The following is a 15735-nucleotide window of genomic DNA, read 5'->3' as shown; positions in this document are numbered from 1 at the left end:
CCTCTTAGTCATTATCCACCCACTTTGTTCCTTGTCTATAAACCTCCACGCCCCATGCATGGTGGTCTCTGCTCCCCACCCCCCGGAGAATCAACCACTCAGTGGCCCCTCTGTCACTCGCAATGGTCCCTCTTAAATAAAGTCATCCTTCCTGTGCTTTACCAAGTGTCACTGACTATGTAACAATAGTGACACAAGTTTATAAAACTGTGTAGTGGATGTTCCACCTGCAGGAAGAAACAGCTGCCAAATCACAAATAAAGAGGTGGAATGAGTTTCTTCCTGAGTATGTGGGAAAACTGGAACTCTGCAGTCTAGAGGATAGCGGAGGCTGGTGAGGGAGAAAGCAGGCGAGAGATGACAGGAGGGGAAAGCAGGAAGAGTAAGACCCACGAGGGGGTTCAAATAGACAAGATGCTGAGCGATGCTGGGACATTCTGCCACCAGTGATGTGAGGGTCTAGAAGGAAAGTGATGCCCATTTCACCTGTGGTGGCCCGTGGGGTGTGTGTGTGGGGGGTAGGACCACATGAAGCTCCCTGGAGACGAGGAGGAAGATTATGTGCGTTGAGTGGAAGAATAAAACCAATGGAGGGGAAACAAGGCCAAGGAGGTGGAGGAATTAAAGGTGGAGTGAGAGGAAGGGCTCTGTCAGAGCATCCGAGGGGCTGAGATCAAAGAGCTCTTTCCTTGTAATAAAAAGCTACAGAGGGCGTTCCTGTGGTGGCTCAGCGGTTTATGAACCTGACTAGTATCCATGAGCATGGGGGTTTGATCCCTGGCCTTGCTCCATGGGTTAAGGATCTGGCATTGCCGTGAGCTGTGGTGTAGGTTGCAGAAGCAGCTCAGATCCTGCATGGCTGTGGCTGTGGTGTAGGCCAGCAGCTGTAGCTCTGATTCCACCCCTAGTCTGGGAACCTCCAGGTGCAGCCCTAAAAAGAAAACACAAAAAGCTGCAGAGAGGCAGATGAGGATCTATGATATTCCACAAGAACTAGCAAGAAGGGCATCCTTGGGGGGAGGCAGTGTCAGGAGAGAGATTGGCGCTGAATTCAGGGGTTGGAGACGCTGCCTTCAAGAAATCCTGTGTAGGAGGGAAAGATGACTCTGATACCAATGACTTAGGGTTATCGGAGTTTCTTTCCTATTTGGGGATTTTTAATGTTTCTCAAATGTACATCAGCTCAACAGCAGCTACCTTTTCATGCTAACTAAAACAGAACCAGGTTGGGAGGGGGGCCAAATAGAGAATTAAACTATTAGGAGGCATCTTTCTTTATTTCATTTTTTATTTATCTACCTCTTGTCATTGTCACAGCATTATCAAAATATACAAATAGTACAGATACTTTCAACATGTATAGCTAGAATTCTAATTAAATAAGACTGCTACAAATAGCATGCATGGATTTTTATCTTGCATGAAGTCTCAAGAGACTTAGGAGTCATCCAATCATCAGTAATGGGCTAATAAAGGGACTGGGTTTTCTTTTCTCTAGAATTATGCACTTCATTTTTTTTTCCCATTCAAATGTGAGGATGGTAAAATGAGAGACTGCCTCTGATACTGAAATCAGCTAAGGATGGTTGGATGGAAGGGTTCTACTGGCAGCAGTAAAATGACTTTATCCTTGTTGGGCTCTAAATTTAATGTCTATGTTGACAAGACAACCAGAGTAGGGTTCTAGTAAACCATCCACATCAATGACACAAATTCTCCCCACTTTCGTCTTTCCAATGAACTCAGGGCTACTCAGAATAAATGGATTTGTAGATCTCAAGTCACAAGCTACATTTATTATGAAGAATTCCCATAAGTACCTGCTCAGGGCTTCCCCCACCCCCTACCCTTTACCCTTCCAGAGACATGAACAGAATAAAATGGGTTAGTGGTTACTTGTCTGGAGCTGAACGGAACCCATTTCTACCCCAGGCAACATGCTCTTTCAGTCTTGAGAAGTTTGGATTTTGCTCGTGTCCACACATATTTCATTGATCAGCGGTTGATGCCTGAGGAACCATACTTTACAGCAGAATTAAGTTTTCAAATCATTCACAGTGGGGGGAACCCTCTTTCAAGTAAATGACTGCGATTAGTAAGGACCTAAGGTCAAGGGTGGCCGTGAAAGGTGTCAGGGCGTTGTCATTAGTGAAGCAGAGCTGGTTTCTGCTATGGATACAAAGTCAGTGAGGGGCTCCATGGTCCCAGCCTTCACTGTTGAGTGTTTCTTTTCTTTTCCAGGTTGAAAAGGAACCAAAGGTGCGTCACATGGACCAGTTCACCGAGGAAGGAGGACCCATCCCTTCGTGTGTCTGGAGAGGCAAGTCTCAGGATATCAACCTCTCCATCCCTGGGTTCATGAAGGAAAAGTTTCTGAACATGTTCTGGTCCATGCTGTTGATCAGCGCTCTGTCTGCAAATGACAGCCGGGGCTTCTCGTTCAAGAATTCTTTGTCGAAGTTGCTGCAGTCGTACGGTGATTTCTTGACCAGAGTTTTAGGGAGGGGGGAGAAAAAAAGGAAAGGAAATCAGCCACTGAATTCATTATCCTTCCTTTTGTCATCCAGGCTACCAGCTGTGTATGAAGAAGTACGTGTCTGCAAATAAGGTAATTCTCATGGTTGATCATGTAGGGCTTTTATCAAATGTCTCTAAGACCTGGAGTCATCAGCTTATCAACAGAATTGTTAAATTCATATAAAGGAATTCCACTTTGCATACATTCCAGGAAGACCTAATGCTTCCGGGTAAGAGTTTACATGAAGCAGGACTGGTAACCTTTGAAAAAGCCCCACAGGGGCAGGGGGTGGGGGAGCGGGAGGAAGTGGGAGGGGTGGATGATGGGAGCAGAGGGACTGGAGGAAGAAGGAGTTTCAGATTATAAATCCCTGTTCTTCTAGTAACATCCCTCAGTGCCCTTGGGTCCCCCCCAACACACATTTATTTTATTGTTAAGCATCTTAAGCTGTCTTCCACAGACAGCATGGATTGGGAAAGACAACATCCCTGGTCGACTGGTGCCCATCACAAGAAACCTGTTCATAAACACTCTTTAGCATGGTGTACCCTTGAACTTGAAAGATTAGGAGTAACCACTATCAACTGTCATCCTTATACGAGCGCAACTGAGTCAGGCCCTTCCCACCCCCAGAGGGGCCCCTGAGCTGCTGAAGCCAATGGCCTCTGCCTACAAACAGCTGCCTGGACCACAGGTCATGGAAATTCCTTCGTACAGGAGGAACTGGGAATTGTCCCACTGGCAAAGGGTAGCTCAAGGGTCTGATATTTTTGTGGAAAATATCAAGTCAATTGCAATCTACCATGGAAGCTGAGACACGAAGGACACTGTTCTGATGAGCTAGAACAAGGCGAAAAATTCCTTTCATCACAAAGACCATTACCCCAGGTATTAGCAATGGTGTGGTAACAAGTAACGAGAGGTCCAGCCCGTGGGACCCCTGGAACATCTCCAGAGCGTGGGGGGAATGTTGATCAGAGAACTCTTCCCACGCTGCTGTTTCTGGCCACTCGCTGTCAGGACTAAGAGCAAGACACGCGCCACCGTGAACAGCCTGCCTGAGGGGCACAAGCACATGCCTCCTCCCTGCGAGGACGGGTCATAGACTACCCGGTCACTGCTCCCTCCTTTCCAGAATCACCGGGAGTGGGTCAAGCTGGCAAATGTGCCACTTGGCTTTATGTCCTCTTAAAAGTTATTATTTATTTTTTAAGTTGTGGTAAAATGTACATTACATGAAAGTGACCATTCTAACCAATTTTGTGTACCGTTCAGGGGCATGAAGCGCATCCATATGCTGGACCACCATGACCGCCATCCACCCCCAGAACTTTTGTCATCTCAGCATTGCCGCATCTTGTGGTGACCCAGGAAGTTCTGCCTTTTCTCACGAGGTGAGCGGCTGGCGGGTGGCTGTGCACGTGGGAATTTAGAGACCTCTTTTGTCCAAGGACCAGTCTACTTCTCAAATGGAGAAACACCTATTAATTACCACTGGGGATGTAGTTGCAGGGACAGATGACACATGTCAGAGAATCTTGGAAAACACGGCTCCAGAGTTCCGGCCATTGGAGGCTGGGTTTACGCCCAGGCTTGGGTCACGCAGACTGGGACCACACAGCCTGGATGCATCCTCTGCAAAGCTCCCCATCACATCTGACGGTCCCCCCACATTTGTGGGGGATCCGGTGCTGCTGTGGCTGTGGTGTAGGCTGGCAGCTGTAGCTCTGATTGGACCCCTAGCCTGGGAACTTCCATATGCTGCAGGCGTGGCCCTAAAAAGACAAAAAAAAAAAATTAAACTTACACAATGTTATAGATCAACTATATCTCAGTTAAAAAAAAATGAAAAAAAAAAAAAAAGTTCGGGGTATGCCTAAGGCTCCTACATCCGAAGATTCATTCTTCCTGCGGCTACATTTTTTTTTTTTCCTTTTTAGGGCTGCACCTGCACCTGCAGCATATGGAAGTTCCCAGGCTAGGGGTGGAATCAGAGCTACAGCTGGCAGCCTACGCCAAGCCATGCAGGATCCGAGCCACATCTGTGACCTATGCTACAGCTTGCGGCAATGTTGGATCCTTAACCCCATTGAGCGAGGCCAGGGATTGAACCCACATCCTCATGGATACTATGTTGGGTTCTTATCTTGCTGAGCCACAATGGGAACTTCTCTGAAGCTACATTTGATGACACAGGTTAAATTCTGCAAATGAGTCACATTCCCTGCCACCCCTCCAAACCCAGTACCCTGGTTATGGTCAAAGAAGACCCTCCTGAGAGGTGGGGCTGGGGGTGAAGTGGGGATGACGACGGCAGGACCACTGGCTCCTGGGGCCCCTTACCACTTTAGGCCTGAATGGAGGGTCAATCTCCTTTCTTTCCAGCTCTTCCCAGTTGATCTCCCGGAACAAGGGGTGCTGGCGGATGTCTCCCCTCACCCCCAGGCGCTTCTCAGGCTCTCTTACGAAGAGCTGAAAGGGAGCAGAGGGGGAGCAGTTAGGTCTCAGGGATGAAGCAGCCCCCCTTGGGTGCAGGTGCACCTAGCATGGGGGCCAGGACTGCACACGCGTGACTGACTCCACCAGGAGAAAGGCTGGCCTTTGCCACCTGCCTTCCGAACCTTGTCCCTCTGTTTACCGTCATCAACTATCAACTCAGGTCAAACGAGCGGCAATGTTCTCCCTCAAACAGGCTGAAGAGTCCATCTGCCCGAGTCTGGGCTTTGCCCTAGAGATGCTACCCTTCAAGTTACAAAGACCTGGACTGAGATCAGCTCTAATTCACGGGACCCTCTGGCAAGTTACAGATGCCGAGTCAGCTTCCTCATCTATAAGGTGACTGGGGCGTCCTCCCCACAGGGATGTTCCGTGGGTTAAAACAGTGACAGACAGACAGACAGGTGTGTGCTAATTCCTGGTCTGGAACACCCAAAAGCAGAGTAAGTGACCAGCATATCTGCTGTTTGGCCGACTGCCCATCGATTGAGTCTGATTTCTTTCAAAGCCACTTTCAGAGCTTGCTTAAGCTGTAACAAACTACTCCCTGGCAGTCAGCTTTGGATTTTGTAGTATTCAGTATTCAGAATCGCTCTTAACTCCCGCAAGCCTTCTGGATGCTAATACTGTATTCAAATCATTGAGGTTATTTTTGTTTTTATTTTTGCCTGATAAGGCCACAGCTGTGGCATATGGAAGTCCCCAGGCTGGGATCGAATCGGAGCTGCAGCTGCTTGTCTATGCCACAGCCACAGCAACAGGGGATCTGAGCCACACCTGCAACCTACACCACAGCTCAGGCAGTGCTGGATCCTTAACCTACTGGGCGAGGCCAGGGATGGAACCCGCAGCCTCATGGTTCCTAGTCAGGTTGGTTACCACTGAGCCATGGTGGGAACTCCCTCAAATCATCTTTGATCATTTCCAACCCGTTTTATACATATTTCCTCTCTATGCTGGCCCCTGTCCTGTCACTTCCCCCCATGACGTCAACATGAACACTGGCCAGAACAGCAGAGAAACTTGGAAACTCTTCGAACTTAAACAAAACATGTCGAGGGCTCCAAGGCCTTAGGAGAGTCCAAACATGCAAACTAGAAACGTCTCGGCTCTCCTGGGGGTCTGGAGCAGCTACCCTTTTTCTTTCATCAGCTAGATGTTCATTTATGAAATAACTGCTTGTTACAGGGTGTCATAAAGCGGGTATGGATCCTTGGAAGGGGTAAGCAATGAGATTCTGCTGTACAGCCCAAGGAACTATATCTGATCACTTGGGATGGACCATGATGGAGGATAATGTGAAAAAAAAAAAAAAAAGAATGTATATATGTATGACCGGGTCACTTTGCTGTATAGCAGAAATTGACAGAACATTGTAAATCAAATATAATTTTTTTTTTTAAAAGAGGGTATGAATCCTGAAAATAAAAGCCGGTTAAGTGCAATGATTGTCCATGAAGTTCTGGCAGAACTTGACTTCCCGTTTGCACCAAAATTGCCTGGATGGCTTATACCTCATAAGAATCATAAGACTCGCCAGTCAGTGTGGTCAGTCTATGGGATTTAAAACACGGCTTTACTGTTTATCTTACTACTTGAAAATCTTCAAAAGCTCTACTCTATAATCACTAACTAACTGACAGCTAATTAATTCACTAATATGCTGGAGCAAAGCAGAGATTTCTTTCTTTTTAAAATTTTATTTTATAATGATTTTTATTGTTTCCATCACAGCTGGTGTACAGTGTTCTGTCGATTTTCTGCGGTGCAGCAAGGTGACCCAGTCACACATATGCATAGACATTCCTTTTTCTCACATGATCCTGCTCCATCATAAGGGACTAGATACAGTTCCCAGGGCGACACAGCAGGATCCCATTGCTATTGCCTTTGGAGGTTTCTTTGTTTTTAAAAAATTTTATTAAAACTTTTTTTTTGGGGGGGGGGCTGTACCTGTGACATGTGGACCAAACCTGCAGCACAGCAGTGACCTGAGCCACAGCAGTGACAAAGCCGGATCATTAACTGGTAGGCCACCAGCGAACTCCTTTCTTTTTTCTTTCTTTTTTAAATTATCTGAAAAGCTCCCTTGAGACACTCATGCAACTGCCTGGTGTGGCCAAGGGGGGAGTCCTTGGCATGGCCCCACTTTCTCTCCCCTTTATTGGATGGTGGCTGCTGGGGCCTCTCTACAGAAACTTGGGCTTCCAAAGAAGCTCGTTAGAAAATCTCCACATAGTGGAAATAACTCGAGCCTGTTAACCGAGAGGCTTTCCACCTCCATGGCCTGGGGCAAGGTTCTGAGTCTCAATTTGTGCACCTGTAAAATGAAGGGTCAGACAAGCTGATCTTCTGCCCTGTGAGTCCTAACACCCTCTGGGCCCCTGGGGCGGCGGGCCTTCCAGGCTCCCTCTAATGCCGACACTCACGCTCCGATTTCACTGGGACCCTCTTCTGTCCGGACGTGTCTACTCAGTGCATCTGTGGCCTTTTCCGAGGTCTTCCCTTCGCCTTGACACTCCATCTTGCAAGGGTTTACCTCTCGCTGTAATCCACTCCCGTCCCTTCCTCCTCCTCTTTAAGTCCTGACACACCTTTGAGAGTTCAGCTTACGCCCTGTCTTCTCTGCCAAGCTTTCTTTGGTTACCTCCACTCACGGTGAGCTCTCACCTCTCCTCTTGAGTCACACTCCCTGTCACATGGCTGGTTACATCATTCAATCCATTCAGTGTCCTTAGAGAGTCAGGCCTTGGGCTGGATGCCTCAGCTAGACCTTCCTGATTTTTTTTTCTTTTTACAGTGACACCTGCAGCAGGTGGGAGTTCCCAGCCTATGGGTCGAATTGGAGCTGCAGCCACGGCAACAGCGCATCCAAGCCGCACCTGTGACCTACGCTGCAGCTGGCGGCAATGCTGGACCCTTAACCCACTGAGTGGGGCCAGGGATCGAACCTGCATCCTCCTAGACATTACGTCAGGTTCTTAACCCACTGAGTCACAATGAGAACTCTGGCTATCCTGATTTTAAAGGCAGATCCTAAAGCAGATACAAGGAAACTGAGGCTCAGAGAAGCTTGGCAACTTGCTCAAGACCATGGGTCCAGCCAGCAGTAGAGCCTCAGTGATGAGCAGCCCTATCCTACTTCCGCTGTTGGATAGTCTATCCTTTGAACTCTATAGAACATCTCCCCTTCCTTAAAGAAAGTAGCCCACTGTGTATCTGCACCACATTTTAAAAGGCGGCTTTCCTGCTAGAGGAGAAGCTCTGGAGGGCAGACACCAAGTACGTTTCTGTTTCTTACAGAGTCCAGCGTGGCGCCACGGACCAAGCAGCTACTCCATGGGTGTGTGCTGGGTATGTGGCCAAGCTGTCTTTCCATTTAATTTTTCCCAGATCATGTGTCTTCAGTCTCTGTCTTCTGTTAGACTCTTGGTTTCAGCATATAGAGCAGCCTATAGACAAGTTCATGGCGAAACGTATTTCTCCGTAGACTCAGACGCGAGCAAGAGTCGAGAGATGGACGGAAATAAGTGACTTGCCCCACATTCGTTCCCCTGAGATGATCTTAGTAAGTGACTGGCTTCCACTCTGAAGGACATTTGGATGGAACAAGATTCGAGAAGGTGTGTGGCCCTAACCAGCCTCATGTTATAAAGCAGATGCTTCAGGGAATCGGTTGGAAGGAACTGCCTTGGGCCAAGGGCATGCATGCTCGGTGTTCCCAGGAACATGTGGCATTTTGAGCCTGGCATGTGGACCTGGGAAATTTCAGAAACGTTTAAAGATAAAATGTATAAGGAGGGGATGATATGATCTCCAGCATCGAGACTCAGAATTCTTTCTAGTTTTGTACAGAAGAATAAATATTCATCCTCTCTGCCCTGCAGCAGCCCCCCCCCCCCCCGCCAACCCGGTTCTAAAGATGCTGGTTGACCTTATGGAAGGTCACCGGCTCTGCTGCAGGGAGGCTGCCCCGAAGGAATACATGCTCATGCGGAAAGACTTGATTTTGTCCATAGAAGCTGTCAGAAGTGTGGTCTGTACTGACAGGAAAGAGCACACCCCGACATAAATGGCCAGGATGCATCTGGAGTTTGTGTAAATTTACTCGACTGTCCAGGAGAAAAAGCAGGGCTGGGCTGCCTCGGATGGCCCCCCGGGCTTGGCACCTGCCCCTGGAATCTTCTCTCCCTCTTCTGTCCCTCTGCCAACGGCTCTTTCTACAAAAGGGAGAGGTATTTCTATTTGAGAGCACGAATTTTCCATCATTTTCCAAACAAAGGGACAGGACATCCTGGATGAAGGGAAGAAAAGGGCGTGTCTTGGGTGACAGGCACGAGACAGCGGTATCCCACCTGTACTTCTTGATGACATGCAGCCTCTCCTGCTGTACGTTTGCTCAGTGCACGGCATGTATCTGCGTCCTGCGAGGGCTAAAGAGAATGGAGTCCAGTACTGAGCCTCCTCCTGTTACAGATGCCATTGAATACTCTTCACTTAGCTTTCCCAGAGGCCCCGTGACTCTGGGTTTCACAACATTATCTGTAATTCTCTAGAGGAAGTTTCTCAGAAATGATATTACCTTTGATTTCTGCAGAAAAGGGAGCTTGAGGATGTGGGGGCTGCTGGATCAAAACTGTAGAGCCAAAGAGGCACAGAGGTGAAACTAGAAGCCAGTCTTACAATCAGCGACTCACAGGCTGGAAACTAATTTCTATTCGCCCAGCTCCTAGAACATGGGAGAACCCTCTTCTTCATGGACAAGAATAGAGAATTTCTATTAACTCACATGAGAAAGACTAAGCCCAGACTCTTCCATGTGGATTTAAAACCTCTTCACCAAGAGGTTAAACCCCCTTCATCGGGAGTCCCACTTCCTCTCCTTCTTTATTCTCAGTTGTCTTGGTTTCTGTCCAATTCGCCAAATTTACGGTCTACTCTCACAGCAAATCTCTTCCTGCCACTGAAACTCTGCAGATGACTCTTTTTGTCTGTTTGCTGGTGTTTAGTCTAACATTTAGTTTTGTTTTTAAACTGTTTATTTTGAAATAATTACGATCTTAGCCTGCTTGAGATGCTGGAACAAAAACACCACTGATGTGTAGGCTTAAACAGGAGACATTTATTCTCATGGTTCTGGAGGCAGGACATCCAGGGTTAAGGTGCTGGCATGGCCAGGTTCTGGGAAGCCTCTCTTCGTGGCTTGCAGGTGGCATGGCCAGGTTCTGGGAAGCCTCTCTTCGCGGCTCACCAGTGGCTGTCTTCTGGCTGTGTGTTTCCCTGGCCTTTTCTAGGTGCATGTGTTTGAGGGGAGAGATTTCCTTCTCCCTCTTTTTTAAAGGGCACTAATCTCATTTTGAGGAATCATGATGTCGTCTAAACCTAATTACCTTCCCAAAGCCTCACCCCCTAAAACCACCACGTGGGGGGTTAGAAGACTTCCACATGTGATTTTCTGGGGCGGTGGGGGAGGACACACGCAGACCATACATATGGATTCACAGGAAGTTGAAAAGATAGTACAGAGATGTCCCATGTACTTTCACTCAGTTTCCCCGAGTGCTTCCGTCATAGACGATGAGAGTATAATATCAAAACCAGGACACAGGCACTGATACCGTGTATCTTGTTCTGTGTCATTTCATCACACAGGGAGGTCTCTATAACCACGTCTCCGTAACCACCTTCACAAACAGGATCCAGAACCGTGCCAGCACCACAGAGATCTCCCTTGGGCTCCCCTTTCAGAGTCATTCCCCTGCCTCCCCGATCCCTAAGCCCCGCAGCCACTAATCTGATCACCATCTCTGCCGCGTTGTCCTCTCAAGAATGTCACACATGTGGACTCATACAGTCTGACCTTTTGAGATGGGCTTTTTCTCCCCCCCACTTGGCTTAATGTCTTGGTGACCCATTCACATTGTTCTGTGAACCCATAGTTCCATCCTTTTCACTGCTGCATAATCTTCCACATGCATGACTTTACATCTTTTCTCCTCCTACCGGAAGTAATCCTTTCCTCCTCCCCAGTCTTCCTCTCCTTTGAAACCACCATTCCCAGTGTCTTTTTTCTTTCTTTCTTTTTTTTTTGTCTTTTTGCCATTTCTTGGGCTGCTCCTGCAGCATATGGAGGTTCCCAGGCTAGGGGTCGAATCAGAGCTGTAGCTGTCAGCCTACGCCAGAGCCACAGCACACGGGATCTGAGCCTCGTCTGCGACCTACACCACAGCTCACGACAATGCCAGATCGTTAACCCACTAAGCAAGGGCAGGGAATCGAACCTGCAACCTCATGGTTCCTAGTCGGATTCGTTAACCACTGCGCCACGACGGGAACTCCCCCAGTGTCCTTCTACAGATGTACTTCGTTACCTCCAGCTGGCCCCACTTACATCCTCCCTGTGGCATGCTGGGAAATCACCCTTTGCCAGATGGAGCTGGGTTTAGGCGGCACAGCTGTTCGGCTTTATGTAAAGGTAGGTTACAGCGGCTGCACCAGAGCCTCCAGACCCCCAAGCCGTTCCCGTTTCCCCCTTTCTGGTGAGTTTGGATGGCCCAGGACTTCTCAGCGCCCCCTTTGTGCTGTGGGTTGAATTGTGTTCCCTCAAAATTGATGTGTTGAATCCCTAACCAGTGTGAAGGTACTTGGAGGAAGAAAGTACTTAAGGTTAAATGAGGTCACAGGGTGGGGCCTGAGCCTATCGGCTCAGGGCTTATAAGAGGAGACGCCAGCGCACTCTCGCGAGAAAGCAGCCCTGCAAACTGGGTGTGGAACTCTCTCTGCTGGGCCTGGCCCTGGCCCTGGCCCTGGCCCCGGACCTTGGACTTCTTCGGACTTCCAGCCTCCAGACCTGTAAGTGAGTTTCTGTTGTTTAAGCTGCCCAGTCTATGGTGTTTTGTTCATGGCAGCTAGAGACAATTAACACACCTTAGTTAAGTCTAAGAGCCAAGTGTAGAATAAATGTAGCACCTGTAATAATACCTGAAATTGCCTTTATGGAGAGCAAAACTTTACATTCCCATCCTGCTAATTTATTTTTACTGCTGTCATCTTTTTTAAAACTTGGTTAATTTTGAAATTAGCTTTCATTTTATATGTGTTTTGTTCAGTCATTAAAAGTGAATTTAATTGGCCGTTTGGGGAGTTTTCTAAGTTTATGGCTTGCTTGGATCAGAGAGCAAGTGAGAATTGAGTGAGACTGGCTCAGATGTTTACACACCATCAGCCTCGGGCTGGGACTCCTACGAGGGCTTTGTCAGCACTTGAAGTTCTAGATCTTGGTTCCTTAGGGAGAATGCCGCGAGAATGCTCAACATTTCAAACACCCTAGACAACCTGACAGTTGTATCAGAAAGGCAAACGTGTATTATGCCCTAAAATTTAATTCTGAGTCGTTCTTCATGAGAAAAAAAGCAGATTAGTGAGAAAAAGGTAGGCAGGGTAATCCAAGTTTGGATTTCAAATCCATGGACAGCGTCTAATGGTGAAGGATCTTGTCCTGGTCCCCTTTTCATTATAAGACGAGCAAGGCTAAACATTATTTCCCTAAATGATTTGTTTTTAGCCGGCTGAGATGAATTTCCAGAAACCAAACCGTTTTGTTCAAAACACCTGTATTCTCGGTCCACTGCCTTTCGACTTGCTGGGCTTTTGGTCACATTGGTAGGTCTCTTTGGCCCCCAGAGGTGCTGGGACAGCTCAGCAGGTGTAGGCGCTTACTATGATAGCAGCTCATTAGCATGGTGAATTAGCAGGATTTTCATTTTCTAGCACATGGCACTCACACGGCAGATGGTATTTTGTATCCTCAGCAAAGGCAACCTGGGGCTTTAAGGTCTAGATCGTTAACGGTGGCTCTCAGGTGCTCCTCGTGTGTCTGTGTGGGTGCCCGGGAGCTCCTGCTTTCTTAACCAGTGAGTCTTGGAGCATGGTTTGCTTCTCTAGCACTAGCGCCAGGTCTTAACTGATCCTGGGGTGTCACGGGTGGGGTCTGACTGTTGCTTTGATGCTGAGTTCTGGAGACTGCTGCTGAGATGGTAGAAGACTGCTCTCTTTAGGTTTCAGGGTGGAAAATACATCAGGGTGTCCCGTGGATGCAGGTCGGGGATGTGAGGAGAGCGGGTCTGCGTCTGTCCTAAGTGCTGCCTGGGAGAGCCCGCTCAGCAGCAGCGGGTCCCGCTGGGATGGGGTGTGGCTGGAGTGGGATTCAGTCCAGTAGCTGGGCTGAGGGATGGATCCAGGAGCCTGCACCTCAAGGGCTTCCGTCAAAGATGTCCCCAGGGACAGGGATTTCCAAAACACCTGTCTGAATCCCATAGAAAGCCTTGGCTTGAAAACCCAATGGATTCCAAGAGCATGAAGCCCCCCAGCCGTGGAAGAGCAGTTCTTTCTCCTCCTCATCCCTCCATCCTCTCCCTGTGTTTGGTCGGAAATAGAAACACAGGAGATGGGGAAGAGGGGGACACGCATGCAGGACACAATGTGAACAGACTCCCTTTTCCAAAGGTGGGTGGCGGCCATGCGCCTGCCCAGCGGAAAGGGAGTGGGAGTCTGTGCTTTTAAGATGGACATGATGGGAGTTGCCGTCGTGGCTCAGTGGACACCGAATCTGACTAACATCTATGAGGACGCAGGTTGGATCCCTGGCCCCCGCTTAGTGGGTTAAGGATCTGGCATTGCCGTGAGTTGTGGTGTAGGTTGCAGATGCGGCTTGGATCCTGTGTGGCTGTGGCTGTGGTGTAGGCCAGCAGCTGCAGCTTTGATTCAACCCTTAGCTTGGGAATCTCCATGTGCTGCATGTGCGGCCCTAAAAAGACAAAAAACAAAAGAACAAACCAAAACCTTTAAGATGGGTGTGATGACTTATGTCTTGGACAGAACAGCTTTGCTTTCTTGGCTGAGATGGTGTCTCATAATGTAGGAGGGACGAGAAGTTGGTCTTTTATCTAAAAGTGAGCTGAAAATCACTTGTTCTATCCAAGCCTTCAGCCAGGGCAGGGAAAGATTTTTTTCATGGTAAGTTTCCGGTGTAGAGCATTATAATTCAGCCTCTGCACCCACTCCAGCGTGATCACCACCAAAGCCTGGTTACCCCTCCTTCACCACAGCGTTGCCCCCTTCACCCAGCATTGCCCACCCTGCCCCTTCTCCTCTGGTGACCATCAATCTGTTCTCGGTATCCATGAGTTTATTTTTTAGGTTCCACGTGAATGAAATCCCACAGTAATTGTCTTTGTCTTATTTCACTGGCACAAGACCCTCTCCATTCGTGGTGTTGCAAATGGCAGCATTTCACTTTTTTTGGCTAATGTTCCATTGGGTATACATTCCACCTCTTCATCTGGTCGTCTATTGACAAACACTTGGATTGTTTCCATTTCTTGGCTATTTCAAAGAAGGCTGCAATGAACATAAGGGTACATATATCTTTTCCAATTCGTGTTTTCATGCTCTTTGAATAAATACCCAGAAGTGGAATACGATATGAGTGTATTGTCATTCTAGTCGTAACTTTTTGAAGGATCTCCATACTTGCTTCCACAGTGGCTCCACCAGTTGACATCCCACCAGCAGTGGTCTTCCATCATTGGAGTTCCATTTTTTCACATCCTTGCTGGTACCTTCTCCCATCTTCTTCATAGCAGCCATTCTGACAGGTGTGAGGCGATAGCTCACTGTGGCTTTGGTTTGACTTGTAGTTTCCCTGGTTAGTGATGCTGAGCATCTTTTCATGTGCCTATTAGCCATCTTTTCATCTTTGAGAAAATTGTCTATTCAGATCCCTTCATCCATTACATTTTGCTTTTTTAAAATTAAAGTGTAGTTAATTTACAGCGTTGTGCCAATTTCCGTTGTACAGTATAGTAACCCAGTGATACACACACATCTTTCATCATGGTTTTTTTTTTTTTTTTCTCATAGTATTTTCCAGCATGTTCTATCCCAAGAAACTGGATATGGTTCCCTGTGCTATACAGCAGGACCTCACTGCCCATCCATTCTAAATGTCAGTTTGCATCTGCTAACCCCAAACGCCCCGTCCATCCCACTCCCTCCCCCTCGGCAACCACAAGTCTGTTCTATATCTCTGTGAGTCTGTTTCTTGTCTGTGGATAGGCTCATTTGTGCCATATTTTGGATTCCACGTATAAGTGCTATCATATGGTATTTGTCTTTTTCTTTTTGACTTATCTTGATATGAGAATCTCTAGTTGCATCCATGTTATTGCAAATGGCATTATCTCATTCTTTTTTATGGCTGAGTAGTAGTCCATTGTATATATCTACCATTTTAAAATCAGACTGTCACTGAGCTGTATGAGTTCTTTTATATTTTGGATGTTAATCCCTTACCAAATATGATTTGCAAGTATCCTCTCCCATTCAAAGTTTTCATTTTGATGATTTCGTTGCTGTGCAGAAGCTTTTTCATGTCATGTGGTCCCATGTGTTTCTTCCCACCTTTGTTTCCCCTGTTTATGGGTCAGATCCCCCCAAAATATCTCTGGGACTGATGTTAATGAAGTTACTGCCTATACGTTCTTCTAGGAATTTTATCATTTCGGGTGGACTGAACAGATTTAGTAGGGACTATGGGAAACAAGTTTAAGTTTTAAGCCCCAAATAGCTTTTGTTCAATAGACCCATTACATCTCAAGGTGCGGCTGTTTAAGAGTCCTGGAACTGGTTCCTGGGTGTTTCTTGCACGGGAGGGTCTGAGA

The 15735-nt window shown here is 47.6% G+C and overlaps 1 protein-coding gene and 1 long non-coding RNA gene across 16 annotated transcripts in view; one reads left to right on the top strand and one right to left on the bottom strand.

The window, feature by feature from the left end:
- PRKCQ (protein kinase C theta) overlaps positions 1259–15735 on the bottom strand; it is a 153941-nt gene continuing 139464 nt past the window's right edge. For 9 of the 15 annotated variants that reach the window (XM_021065015.1, XM_021065010.1, XM_021065008.1 and 6 more), the window contains exons 17-19: positions 9370–9447; positions 4862–4990; positions 1259–2483 (exon numbers count right to left, since the gene is read on the bottom strand). In XM_021065015.1, coding sequence (XP_020920674.1) covers positions 2328–2483; positions 4862–4990; positions 9370–9447 — 363 coding nt within the window. In that variant the 3' untranslated portion in view covers positions 1259–2327. The remainder of the gene's footprint in view (positions 2484–4861; positions 4991–9369; positions 9448–15735) is intronic. The other 6 variants (XM_021065023.1, XM_021065021.1, XM_021065019.1 and 3 more) reach the window with 1 other exon arrangement.
- Positions 2493–6724, top strand: LOC110255719. Its single transcript, XR_002336421.1, has 2 exons — positions 2493–3912; positions 5211–6724. It is a non-coding gene; the product is annotated as an uncharacterized LOC110255719 (long non-coding RNA).

This window comes from Sus scrofa, chromosome 10 (assembly GCF_000003025.6).
Source record: "Sus scrofa isolate TJ Tabasco breed Duroc chromosome 10, Sscrofa11.1, whole genome shotgun sequence".
NCBI classification, from domain to species: domain Eukaryota; kingdom Metazoa; phylum Chordata; class Mammalia; order Artiodactyla; family Suidae; genus Sus; species Sus scrofa.
Note: the sequence above shows the minus strand (reverse complement) of the source record. Positions and strands in the feature narration are given on the sequence as shown.